Source organism: Symphalangus syndactylus, chromosome 7 (assembly GCF_028878055.3).
Source record: "Symphalangus syndactylus isolate Jambi chromosome 7, NHGRI_mSymSyn1-v2.1_pri, whole genome shotgun sequence".
NCBI lineage: Eukaryota > Metazoa > Chordata > Mammalia > Primates > Hylobatidae > Symphalangus > Symphalangus syndactylus.
In genome coordinates, this window is record NC_072429.2 from 142,848,807 (window position 1) to 142,862,133 (window position 13,327).

At 49.2% G+C, this 13,327-nt stretch overlaps 1 protein-coding gene and 1 long non-coding RNA gene across 10 annotated transcripts in view; one reads left to right on the plus strand and one right to left on the minus strand.

Annotated features, from left to right (window-relative positions):
- LOC129486929 (uncharacterized) overlaps nucleotides 1-13,327 on the minus strand; it is a 35,818-nt gene that overhangs the window by 18,694 nt on the left and 3,797 nt on the right. For 3 of the 4 annotated variants that reach the window (XR_010121792.1, XR_010121790.1, XR_010121791.1), the window contains exons 2-5: nucleotides 11,840-12,129; nucleotides 11,256-11,440; nucleotides 9,179-9,302; nucleotides 4,790-7,366 (exon numbers count right to left, since the gene is read on the minus strand). This is a non-coding gene — a long non-coding RNA (uncharacterized lncRNA). The remainder of the gene's footprint in view (nucleotides 1-4,789; nucleotides 7,367-9,178; nucleotides 9,303-11,255; nucleotides 11,441-11,839; nucleotides 12,130-13,327) is intronic. The other variant, XR_008659147.2, reaches the window with a different exon arrangement.
- Nucleotides 1-13,327, plus strand: part of SPATC1 (spermatogenesis and centriole associated 1) — a 32,084-nt gene that overhangs the window by 16,748 nt on the left and 2,009 nt on the right. For 4 of the 6 annotated variants that reach the window (XM_055287609.2, XM_055287611.2, XM_063643022.1 and 1 more), the window contains 4 exons: nucleotides 9,962-10,516; nucleotides 10,620-11,159; nucleotides 11,284-11,423; nucleotides 11,900-12,004. In XM_055287609.2, the coding sequence (XP_055143584.1) occupies nucleotides 9,962-10,516; nucleotides 10,620-11,159; nucleotides 11,284-11,423; nucleotides 11,900-12,004 (1,340 nt within the window). The remainder of the gene's footprint in view (nucleotides 1-9,961; nucleotides 10,517-10,619; nucleotides 11,160-11,283; nucleotides 11,424-11,899; nucleotides 12,005-13,327) is intronic. The other 2 variants (XM_055287610.2, XM_055287613.2) reach the window with 1 other exon arrangement.

The following is a 13,327-nucleotide window of genomic DNA, read 5'->3' on the forward strand; positions in this document are numbered from 1 at the left end:
GTAGGTTGCAGTGAGCCGAGAGCGCACCATTGTACTCCAGACTGGGCAACAAGAGCAAAACTCCGTCTCAAAAAAAATAAAAATAAAAATAAAGAGCGTGTTGCTTAATTTCCACAATTGTGAATTTTACAGATTTCCATCTGTTATTGATTTCTAGCCTCATTCTTATGGTCAGAGAAGATACTTTATATGATTTCAGTATTTTAAAACTTAGAGACCTTTTTTCATGATCCATCCTGGAGAATGTTTCATGTGCACTTGAGAATAATGTGTATTCTACTGTTGTTGGATGGAAATGTTTTGTATATGTCCATTAGAGCTAGTTGGTTTACAGAAAGGTTTGAGTTCTCTGTTTCCTTACTGATCTTCTGTCTAGTTCTATCCACTACCGAAAGTGGGGTGTCCAACTATTATTGTAGAACTGTCTATTGCTGACTTTGATTCTGTCAATTTCTGCTTTATATATTTTGAGGATCTGTTATTAAGTGCATGAATGTTAATAATTGTTACATTTTATTGTACTGAAACTTTTATTAATGTATAATGTTCTTCTTTGCCTTTTGTAATAATTTTTGATTTAAAGTCTATTTTGTCTGATATCAGTATAGCCACCCAGCGCTCTTTTGGTTACCATTTGCATGGAATATCTTTTTTTACCCCTTCATTTTCAACCTATGTGTGTCTTTCGATCTAAAGTGAGTCTCTTTTAGGCAGCATATAATAGGAACATGGGAGTGTTTTTTGGTTGACTGTTTTATCCATTCTGCCAATCTCTTACCTTTTGACTGCATATTTTAATCTATTTAAAGGAATTCCTGATAAGAAAGCACTATTTCTGTCACATTGCTGTGTATGTATGTATGTATGTATGTATGTATGTATTTATTTATTGAGACAGGGTCTCACTCTTTCACCCAGGCTGGAGTGCAGTGGCACGTCTCAGCTCACTGCAGCCTCCGCCTCCTGGGTTCAAGCAATTCTCCTGCTTCAGCCTCCTGAGTAGTTGGGATTACAGGCGTCAGCCACCATGCCTGGCTAATTTTTATATTTTTAGTAGAGACTGGATTTCACCATGTTGGCTAGGCTGGTCTTGAACTCCTGACGTCAGGTGATCCACCCGCCTCAGCCTCCCAAAGTGCTGGGATTACAGGCATGAGCCACCATGCCTGGCCTGCTGTTTATTTTCTGCATGTCTTATGTCTTTTTTCCCCCTCAATGTGTCTTTTATTGTCTTCTGTGTTTAATTAATGTTTTCTAGTGTATCATTTTGATTCCTTCTCCTACTTTTTTTTTCCTGTACATTTTAAAGTTATTTTCTTAGTGGTTACCCTGGGGGTCACAATAAACATCTTAAATTTTTTTTTTTTTTTTTGAGACGGAGTCTCGCTCTGTCGCCCAGGCTGGAGTGCAGTGGCGCAATCTCGGCTCACTGCAAGCTCCGCCTCCCAGGTTCACGCCATTCTCCTGCCTCAGCCTCTCCGAGTAGCTGGGACTACAGGCGCCCGCCACCACGCCCAGCTAATTTTTTTGTATTTTTAGTAGAGACGGGGTTTCACCGTGGTCTCGATCTCCTGACCTCGTGATCCGCCCGCCTCGGCCTCCCAAAGTGCTGGGATTACAAGCGTGAGCCACCGCGCCCGGCCAAACATCTTAAATTTATAACAGTCTAGTTCAAATTAATAGCAACTTAGCTTTAATAGTATGCAAAACATACATACAGTATATAAATAATATATAACCCTTTATGTTATTATTGTCACAAGTTACATCTTTATACAGTATGTGCACATTAGCATAGATTTATAATCAGTTTTATACATTTGTCTTTTAAGTCATATAGGAAAAATGGGAGATACAAACCCAAAATGCAGTAATACTGGCTTTGACATCAGCATATGTAGTTACCTCTATTGGTGTTATTTTTTCATATGGCTTCTAGTTACTGTCTAGTTTCCTTTCATTTCAGCCTAAAGGACTCCCTTTAGTATTTCTTGTGGGCAGGTCTACTGGCAATAAATCCCCTTAGCTTTTGTTTATCTGGGAATGTCTTAATTCCTCCTTCATCTTTGAAGGATAGTTTTATGGAATATAGAATTCTTCTGTGATCTTTTTACTTTCAGCAGCTTAAATATGTCAAACCACTACCTTCTGGCCTTCATAGTTTCTGATGAAAATTTTGCTGTTAATCTTATAGAGGATCCCTTGTACATGATGAGTCACTTCTCTATTGCTGCTATCAAGATTCTTTTTTTTTTTTTTTTTTTTTTTTTAGAGAAATAGGGTCTCACTATATTGCCCTTGCTGGTCTTGAACTCCTGGCCTCAAGCGATCCTCTGGCCTCGAAGATTCTGTCTTTCAACTGTCTGATTGTAATGTATCTCAGTGAAAATCTCTGTAAGTTTATTCTACTTGGAGTTCATTGAGTTTCTTTGATATGTGGATCCATGTCTTTCACTAAATTTAGAAAATTTTCAGACATTATTTCTTCAACTATTTTTTCTTTTTCTTTTTTTTCCTTTTTTTTTTTTTTTCTGGAGACAGGGTCTCACTCTGTCACCTATCATGCAGTGGCATGATCTTGGCTCACTGCAACCTCCACCTCCCAGGCTCAAGCAATTCTCCCACCTCAGCTTCCTGAGTAGCTAGGACCACAGGCATGTGCCATCATGTCCGGCTAATTTTTTGTATTTTTGGTAGAGACAGGTTTTGGCCATGTTGCCCAGACTGGTCTTGAACTCCTGGGCTCAGGTGATCTGCCCACCTTGGCCTTCCAAAGTGCTGAGATTACAGGTGTAAGCCACCATGCCTGGTCGATTTCTTCAAATATATTTTTTTCTGCTCCTTTCTCTTTATCCTCTTTCTCCTTCCAGGACTTCTATTAGAGTATGTTGCTATGCTTGATGGTGTCCCAGAGGTCCCTTAGGCTCTATTCATTTTTCTTTCTATTTCTGAAACTGGATTATCTCCATGGACTTAGTTTCAAGTTTGCTGATTCATTCTTCTGCCTGCCCAGATCGGTTGAATCCCTCTCGTGAATTTTTCATTTTAGTTATGGTATTTTTTATTATTTTATTTTATTTTCTGAGATGGAGTCTCGCTCTGTCACCCAGGCTGGAGTGCAGTGGCACGATCTTGGCTCACTGCAATCTCCGCCTCTTGGGTTCATGCCATTTTCCTGCCTCAGCCTTCTGAGTAGCTGGGACTAAAGGTGCCCGCCACCGCACCCAGCTAATTTTTGTATTTTTAGTAGAGACGGGGTTTCACCATGTTAGCCAGGATGGTCTCAATCTCTTGACCTCATGATCCACCCGCCTCAGCCTCCCAAAGTGCTGGGATTACAGGCCTGAGCCACCCCACCTGGCCTTTTGAATGCTTTTTAGCTTTTTGAAAACTAGACATTTTATTATTTTTTTTTTTATTTTTTTTTTTTATTTTTGAGACAGAGTCTCACTCTGTCGCCCGGGCTGGAGTGCAGTGGCGCAATCTCGGCTCACTGCAAGCTTCGCCTCCCGGGTTCACGCCATTCTCCTGCCTCAGCCTCCGAGTAGCTGGGACTACAGGCGCCCGCCACCGCGCCCGGCTAATTTTTTGTATTTTTTAGTAGAGACGGGGTTTCACTGTGGTCTCAATCTCCTGACCTCGTGATCCACCCGCCTCGGCCTCCCAAAGTGCTGGGATTACAAGCGTGAGCCACCGCGCCCGGGCGAAAACTAGACATTTTAAATATTATAATGTGGTGACTCTGGAAATGAGATTATTCCTCCCTCCCCAGGGTTTGTTGCTGCTTGTTATGGGCATACTTGTTTGTTTAGTGATTTTTCTAAACTGTTTTCTGTAAAATATTGTATTTTTTGTCCATATTGCCATATTGCTCCCCCTCGTGCCAGCAAGCCACACCAGGAAGGCAGAACAACAACCTTATGGCCATCACTGATCCAAAGAGTGGGAGATATTAGGTGTCTGTGAGGATAGTGACTTCTGTGTGTCATACGCACAGACAGGGAGTTCCATGAGCACACACAACAAAGAATACAGTCTTTATAAAAGTAGTTTAGAAAAGTCACTAAACAACAACCAACTACAACCCACAAAAAGCAGCAACAACAAAGCCTGGGGAGGAGGTGAATCTCATTTCCAGGGTTACCAAACTATAATATTTCAAATGCCCAGTTTTCAACAAACAGCAAAAAAAAAAAAAAAAAAATTACACGGCATGAAAGAAAAGTTAGTCTGTGCACAGTGGCTCACGCCTGTTATCCCAGCACTTTGAGAGACCGTGGCAGGCAGATCACCTGAGGTCAGGAGTTTGAGACCAGCCTGGCCAACATGGTGAAACTCTGTCTCTACTAAAAATACAAAAAAGTTAGCTGGGCATGGTGGCACGCACCTATAAACCCAGCTATTTGGGAGGCTGAGGCTGGAGAATCGTTTGAACCCAGGAGGAGGAGGTTGCAGTGAGCTGAGATAGTGCTATTGCACTCCAGCCTGGGCAACAAGAGCGAGACTCCGTCTCAGAAGAAAAAAAAAGAAAGAAAGAAAAGTTAAAATGCCTATGTTTTCCTCCCAAAATTTAGTAGCTTCTTCATTAAGCATTCCCCTGGTTATTGTAAGATTTTTATTAGATTCTGGAGACCCAAAAAAAGTTTACTCTGATCATTTTCGCCAGCTTAATTGTGGCTTTGGTGGAGGGCTGAAATTGTGGAGCTCTCTAATCCTCCATTTTCAGCTGCTACCTGTCTGGCTAGTTTGAGTTCAAAGGGAAAGACAAATGCAGCACACACATCCTTACCCATGGGCAGTGAAAGCAGATGTGACTGGCCCTGCAGACTGGTGTGGGTGGCATGCACTGGCCTCAGTGACTTTGCGTGTCCAGTGCCTCATCTGGGGTTTGGTTTTATGCTAACATTGGCTTTTCTCAGTCCATGCTGAAATATGTTGGGAATCACCACCAGCAGAGGCACAGGGACTTGGGAGAGGGGACCACATCACTGTTCAGCACTGGCAGGCAAATCCCATCTGAAAAGGAAGGAGAGGCCAAGGAATCCTAATGGGGAGGTAGTCCTTGGGCTCTCTGCTCTACGTGAAAGAGCTGAGGTTGCATTTGTGCTGGCGGGATGCAGCCAGGACACTTGGGTTTGAAAATCTCCTATTTTTCAGGGCCTAAGCTTTACTTCTATCAATCTGAGTTCTTCCCCTCCCTCTTCTGCAGTTGGCCTACTTACAGGGCCCTGCCCAGTTGACCACAAAGGCCCAGCATTGGCCAGGGAAGGCAGGAGGGCTCCTGGGAAGGTGCACATTGTACAGGAAGTGCCGGAGGACAGGGAAGCCAAAGGTGCCACAAAGAGGACCGGGCACGCACGGGCCTCCACGGCACAGGCTGGGAAGGAAGCACAGACCCCTCTCCACATGAGGCTGGGCCGCCCCTGAACCAGCCTTGCCTATAAGGGCCTGGCTTTGTTTGCTAAGTGTGAGCAGGGCTGTGGCCCCTCCTGGTCTCAAGACAAAACCAGGCAGAAATGCATTTTTTTTTTTTTTTTTTTTTTTTTAGAAAACACTTTTCTTCATAAAGTTTGTTTTTTAAAATACATACACATATTATGAAAATTTTAGAAAGTACACGAAAATATAAAGAAGAAAAAAATTAACTTGACATTCACATATACCTCTTAAAGGTCACCACCAGACCCATGGGGAGTATTTACCCACCTCTTTTTCAGAGTGGAGAATGCAACTCTCAGCTTTTATTTATTTATTTATTTATTTATTTTTAGACGGAGCCTCACTCTGTCGCCAGGCTAGAGTGCAATGGCACGATCTTGGCTCACTGCAACCTCCGCCTCTAGGGTTCAAGCAATTCTTCTGCCCCAGCCTCCTGAGTAGCTGGGGCTACAGGCACGCACCACCATGCCTGGCTAATTTTTTGTATTTTTAGTAGAGACGGGGTTTCACCATGTTGGCCAAGGTGGTCTTGATCTCCTGACCTCGTGATCCACCTGCCTCGGCCTCCCAACGTGCTGGGATTACAGGCGTGAAACACCGCGCCTGGCAACTCTCAGCTTCTAATCCACATTTCTACACTTAATGTTACAATTTTAATATTTACTATAAGCATTTCATTGTGTTCTCATATTTTCTTTACAAATAGTACTGTAAATGATTTCACATCAAGCTATTATACATTTGAACATTTCATGATTTGCTGAACAATTTTTCAGTGGTTTGTTGTGCCAGGTTTTATCATTAACAGACAAACAGGATGAGTCTTTCTGAGGCCTGGCATCTGCCCCCTGCTCTCACAGGCCCTCCTCCCCAGGCCCGCCTGCCCTCCCCCATCAACTCTGTCCACATGCTTCTGTCTCTGATCTGTACTTGGCCTTCCCTGGAGCCCTCATTCCTGGCAGGATGAGGGCAGCATGGGAAGAAAGTGGGTAGCACTTACTGTATTTGGGTGAGGGGTAGAGGGTACCAATAGCATCCAGCTCACAGCAGCCACACCACCCTCTCAGTGTGCAGCAGCACATTAGACAGTAGACTGGCTTTGTAATTCCACCATCTGTGTCTGCACCATTGTTCCTTCTGTCCTGGACCTTGACAAAGCTACCACTCCAGCGCCTCCTGGGAGTCCCCGTGGCTTCTGCTTTATACATTTTGGTGTTAGACTTTCTGTGAATTGCTCCCTCGGTTACCTTCCGTGTGCTACGTGATGGTTCTGCCTAGAATCCAACTTGGTTGAAAAACAGACTGGGCCATTTCCCTCTGGGGACGAGGCCATGGCCTGTCCAGTGCTGTGCTCCCTCTCAGCCCTGACTGGCTGGTCCCTCCACAGCGGTCATCTTCCCAGAGCAGGCGGCAAGAGGAAACATTTGTCCTGTCTTCTCGCCTGACCTGGCTGCTTCAAACATTAGGACCACCGGCGCTCCTTAGGCTGCCCTGGCTGTGCAGGGACAGTGGCCCCTGACTGCCTCTCCCCAGCCATCCTGGAGATGTTGCCCCAAAGTGGTCCTTTCCCACATCACCCAGACCCTGGGATCTTCTAAGGAAATGGAGGCCAAGCAGGACAGATAGCCGCACTCTGAGCTCTATCCTCCACCTCACACATGCAGCCCATCCCTCCTGTCTGCCCCACTCTGTGCTCCCTCTCCTTCAAGTCTGTCCTCTCCATGGACTGCTTGCCTTTGGCCCACAAGCTTTATTGTCTCCTGGGTCCTAAAACAAAATTTCCTAAAAAGTCAAAAAAAGAAATCATAAAAGGCCAGGCTGGGAGTGGTGGCTCACAACTATAATCCCATCACTTTAGGAAGCTGAGGCAGGAGGACTGCTTGAGGAGTTTGAGACCAGCTTGGGCGACAGAGTTAGATTCCCATCTCTAAAAATAAAAAAAAAAATACATAAGTAAAAGAGCAGTTGATTGGATTGTGCAATTTTGATTTATTTGTTTGGAAAGGGGAACTTAGAAGTTTTTGGGTTTTTATGAGACAGGATCTCATGCTGTCACTCAGACTGGAGTGCAGTAGCACGATCATGGCTCACCACAGCCCCGACCTCCTGGGATCAGGTGATCCTCCCACCTCAGCCTCCCAAGTAGCTGGGACTATCAGCGCACGCCACCATACCCGGCTAATTTTTGGATTTTTTGTAGAGACGGAGTTTCACCATGTTGCCCAGGCTGGTCTCAAACTCCTGAGCTCAAGCGATCTGCCCATCTCAGCCTCCCAAAGTGCTAGGATTACAGGCATGAACCACCACACCCGGCCCAGAACTTAGAATTCAAAAGGCAAATAAAGTAGCAGAACATCTCACCACACATCACAGAGGATTAGCTCTGAAGAGATAGAAGTAGTGCACCCAGAGACTTCCTGGGGAACATCAGAACACTTCTGAGGAAGCCTCTAAAATGTCTATTTCCAGGAAAAAAATCAATTATCAAGACTTACATCATAGGGTTTTTGTCATGGGGAACACGGGAATCAATTTAAATGCCCAATCACTGAGATAAGCTCAGTGAAAAAACAGCATGTCCATAAGATGAGGCCTCTGCAGCTACAATAGTGTCATTCGCAAAGAATCATGATGCCGGAGCTGCCATGGTGTGGGTCCCATGAGAAAAGGCAAAGTACAAAAGGACATGTGATCTATGCCACCACCACCTTTGTACACAGCCTGTTAAGAATGAATTTTACGGCCAGGTGCGGTGGCTCACGCCTATAATCCCAGCACTTTGGGAGGCCAAGGCAGGCAGATCACGAGGTCAAGACATTAAGACCATCCTGGTCAACATGGTGAAACGTCGTCTCTACTAAAAATACAAAAATTAGCTGGGCGTGGTGGCACACACCTGTAGTCCCAGCTACTCAGGAGGCTGGGGCAGGAGAATTGCTAGAACCCGGCAGGCAGAGGTTGCAGTGAGCTGAGATCGTGCCACTCCACTCCAGCCTGGGCAACAGAGCGAGACTCTGTCTCAAAAAAAAAAAAAAAAAAACATGAATTTTACTTCTTTAAAATTATTATTTTGAGATGGGGGTCTCACTCTGTTACCTAGGCTGGAGTGCAGTGGCATGATCATGGTGCAATCATGTCTCACTACAGCCTCAACCTCCCAGGCTCAAATGATCCTCCCACCTCAGCCTCCCAAGTGACTGGGGCTACAGGTTCATGCCACCATGCCTGGCTAATTTTTGTGTTTTTTGTAGAGACAGGGTCTCTCCACGTTGAGCAGACCGGTCTGGAACTCCTGGGCTCAAGCGGTTGAATTGTACATTTTTAAATGGTTAAAAGAAGACTACTATTACGTGACACATGAAATCCAAAATGTAGTATTCATCTATAAAGGTTTATTGCCATACACCCTCCCTCATTCACCTCCGGGTTGCCTGTGGCTGCCTTCTCAAGACAACGTCAGGCTTGAGCGGTTGCAACAGAGACCATATAGCTGGCAAAGGTGGAAGTATTTACCTCCAGACCTTCACAGAAAATGCTTCCAACTCCTGATCTATATACACATGGTAGAGAAGGTCTCCAAGGCAACAAGCGGCTCCTCAATAGAGACTAACTGTGGGGTGATGGAACTATCTGTGGCTTTTCATCTTTTTTTTCTGTATTTCCATTCTTTCTCTATAATGAGCATGTACTGCATTTATAACAACAAAAGTGGAAGTTTTCAATGAAATTGCATACTCACGAAAACCTTCTCTGCACTCCCACCACTCCTGCCAGCAGCTGCACCCCCAGGGGATCAGGGGGCTTCTCCCCCAAACAGTGGCCAGTAAAAGGAGCACTCCTCCAGGACCAAGGAAAGCAGGCTCCTAGGGGCAGGGAGAGAGCATAAAGCAGTGTCTGGGACTGGGGTGTGTGACCGGCTCTGACTGCATCCCTGTTTAGGCCACAGCAAGCCCCACAGGGCAGGGACCATGCAAGGGTGCCAGGCCACATGAGGCTCTGCCCATTGCAGCACGGACCCCCTGAGGAGCCCCCACATGGTGGGGCTTATTCCCCACCACAAAGACAGTGATCAGGAGGCCTGGGCCCTCTTCCGTCCACCGAAGAACAGAGGGGCCAACTTGGTGACCTGAGAGTCCAGCTGCTTGGAGACCCTCTACTGGGCAAGGGGTGGGCATGGTTGAGGAAAGGGCAGTGGGATGTCCCCATAGCTGGGGGCAGTGGGCAAGTGGTCAGAGAAGTGAGCCTGGGAGAACTGACCCAAAAATCAGGGCTGGAGATGAGGCCTTGGGGAGCCACTCCCAGGCTCCTCTGAGCAGACACAGACTCCCCACAGAGGCAGAGAGGCCATCACCCAGGGCTGCCTAAGAAGTGAGGCTCAGAGAGGCCAGGTCAGACCAGTCAGCTCATCGGGGACAGATGGGCACTGTGGCCAGGACCTACCACAGTGAGAGAGCCTGCGACCACCCTCCCCTTGGTCTGAAGGGGCTACCCTGGGGTCTCAGTGCTTTCTCTATGTTCCCAGGTGTCTTCCTGCCCCCGTCCCCAGCAATGGCAAACGAACCAGTCCTGGAAGAAGTGGGGATCATGGCCTTGGCCCCCCTGGCTGAGATGCTAACCAGCTTGCAGCCCAGTGCCACGCCAGGCTCACTCATGAGCCCCCTGACAGGCACCCTCACCAGGCTGCTGTCCGGCCCAGCACCCATGTCACAGAGCAGCCCCCTCACCGGCTTCCTGACCAGCCCCATGGCGGGGCCCCCAACGGGCACACTGGCCAGTTCCCTGGGCCTGCCCTCCACTGGCCCCCTGCCTCCCAGAAGCCCCCTGGCAGGCCCTGTGGCTGTGTCCCAGAGCAGCCCCCTGATAGCCCCTGTGACGGGCACGGTGGCTGTCTCTCTGAGCAGCCCCCTCCTCAGCTCCACTGCCACCCCACTAGGGGTCTCTCAGAACCTGCTGGCCAGCCCCATGAGCAACGTGGTCCTGCCAGAGGCCCCAAGGCTGCGGCTGGCTGAGCCACTCCGCGGAGGCCCCTCTGGGCCCCACTCCCCAGCTTGCATGGTACCTGCTGCCACCACCAAAGGTAACGGGTGTGGTGGGTGGTGGGTGGCAGAGTGGGGGGGGCAGAACCCTCCTACCTCACTCTAATCCCCCTCTTTTCATTTCTGTCCCCTCCACATCACTAGTCCCACTCTCCACTGGGCCCCCCCGGTCGACCCAGGACCCAGAGCCTCTCAGCATGGCGTTTGCAGGCGCACCCCTCCAGACCTCCACCCCTATCGGAGCCATGGGCACACCTGCTCCCGAGACGGCCTTCTCCTTCAACACTTCGGACACACAGGCCCAGCCCAGTGCCGCCCAGGAACAAGTGGTCCCTGCATCTGTCCCCACCCCCCCCACCACCTCCCCCACAGTCACCGTCCTTGCCTCTGCCCCTGCCCTTGTCCCCCAGGTTGTCACCAGCTACACACCCTCAAGCACCACCCACATCGCCCAGGGTGCCCCCCATCCCCCTTCCCGAATGCATAATTCCCCAACCTGGAACCTGCCTGCCCCCCACTGTCCTCCACACAACCCCCACTCCCCACCTCGTACCTCATCCTCCCCGGCTTCAGTCAATGACTCTCGGGGTCCACGCACCACAGAACCGTCGAGGAAGAGCATGATGGAGGTGGAACGGAAGCTGGCCCACCGCAAGACCAGCAAGTTCCCCGAGAGCCCCCGAGGTCAGTGACACTGCGGGCTCCACACGGGTCGGGCCCCCAAGCCCTCTCCCTGCCGCCTGCCTGAGCTGCTGAGCCCGGCTCCTCTCACCCTCTCACCTGGGCTGACGAGACCCTGTGTCCCCAGAGTCAAAGCAGCTGGCCTGGGAGAGGCTGGTGGGTGAGATCGCCTTCCAGCTGGACCGCAGGATCCTGTCCAGCATCTTCCCAGAGCGTGTGCGGCTCTACGGCTTCACTGTCTCCAACATCCCGGAGAAGATCATCCAGGTGTGTGGCCAGGGGTCCTGCAGGGACAGGGGGCAGGCTGGCCCATGAGGGGCCGTGGGGACCCTGCACTCTGGCCAGGCCAAACATGCCAGGACCTGAGGAGTCCCTGCGATAGAGGAAGCTGACTGCTCAGTGCCAACAGCCGGCAGGTGTTGGGGCGTCTGGCAGTGGGAGCCCACGGTCCCCTCCGAGGAAGGCAAGGTGGGGGCTTTCAGCATGTCGGGCAGCTCTCCCCCTTTGCCACCAGGATGGCCTCCTCTGTGGACGCACATGGAGGATGATGCTTTGCCAACACGCCGGAGTGTGTGCGTCTGTGCCATGCATGTGGCAGGCTGTAGAAGGCACGGGGAAGCTGGGTTGGGGCTGTGTGGCTGCTGGGCAGGGAGGGCAGCTGCATCCCTACTTACCACTTTTACCACTTGGGCTTCTCTTGAGAAAACAGCCCAGCTGCATTCCCAGCCGCTTTTTCTCTCCAGCTGTGTTTATCTGTGGATTGCAGGCCTGTGTGTAGCCTGAGCAGGAGCTACTGTGAGCTGCGTGGGTCCAGGTTGGAGCTTTGCCTCTGGTTAAAGCATCCTTGGGTTAGTTTTGTGTGTGTGGGTTTTTGTTTGTTTGTTTTCAGATGGACTCTCAGTCTGTCAGCTGCCCAAGGTGAGCTGAGATTGAGCTATTACACTCCAGCCTGGGCAACAAACGAAGACTCCACCTGAAAAAAAAAAAAAAAAGTACACAGTAGTGTATGTACCCAGCTCACTGCAACCTCTGCCTCTCAGTTCAAACAATTCTGCTGCCCCAGCCTTTTTTGACACAGCCCAGGCTGGAGTACAGTGGCATGATCCTAGCTCACTGCAACCATGAAACTCCTGGGGGTTCAAGCCTCTCAAGTAGCTGGGACCACAGGTTTACACCACCACGCCCAGCTAATATATATATATATATATATATATATATTTTTTTTTTTTTTTTTGAGGTAGTGTTTTGCTCTTGTCGCCCAGGCTGGAGTGCAATGGTGTGATCTCGGATTACCACAACCTCTGCCTCCTGGGTTCAAGCAATTCTCCTGCCTCAGCCTCCCGAGTAGCTGGGATTACAGGCATGCGCCACCATGCCCAGCCAATTTTTTGGTATTTTTAGTAGAGACAGGGTTTCTCCATGTTGGCCAGGATGGTCTCAAACTCCCAACCTCAGGTGATCCGCCCGCCTCAGCCTCCCAAAGTGCAGGGATTACAGGCGTGAGCCACCGCGCCTGGCCCCGAAAGGGAAGCTTTTAAAGACACAGGCATCCATGTAAGCTGCCTTGAAACCAAGTTCAGAGGTCACAGAAGCTCACTGCAGTGGCCTTGTTCATTGGTGAAGGCCATTGCTAGGCAAGTGGCCCTGAGCAAGCAGTGTCTTGGAATCCTGCACTCCTGAGGACGTTTTTATGATAAATCCTGTTACAGGCCTGTGTGCGAGAGGACTTCTTCATGGCCTTTCTCGATTGCAATTTTTTTTAAGATGAGGTCTCACTCTGTCACCCAGGCTGGAGTGCAGTGGCATAATCATGGTTCACTCGAGTGGCCCTCCCATCTCAGCCTCCCTGCTAACTGGGACTACAGGCATGCACCAACACACCTGGCTATGGCCAATGTGATGAAACCCCTTCTCTACTAAAAATACAAAAACATTAGCCGGGCGTGGTGGCATATGCCTGTAATCCCAGCTACTTGGGAGGCTGAGGCAGAAGAATTGCTTGAACCCGGGAGGCGGAGGTTGCAGTGACCCGAGATCGAACCACTGCACTCCAGCCTGGGCAACAGAGTGAGCCTCCGTCTCAAAACAACAACAACAAAAAGACACAACTCGCTGCACTGTGAGATGTGACTGCACTGCCATCCCCCATGGTGGGGGCCCCTGCGTGACCT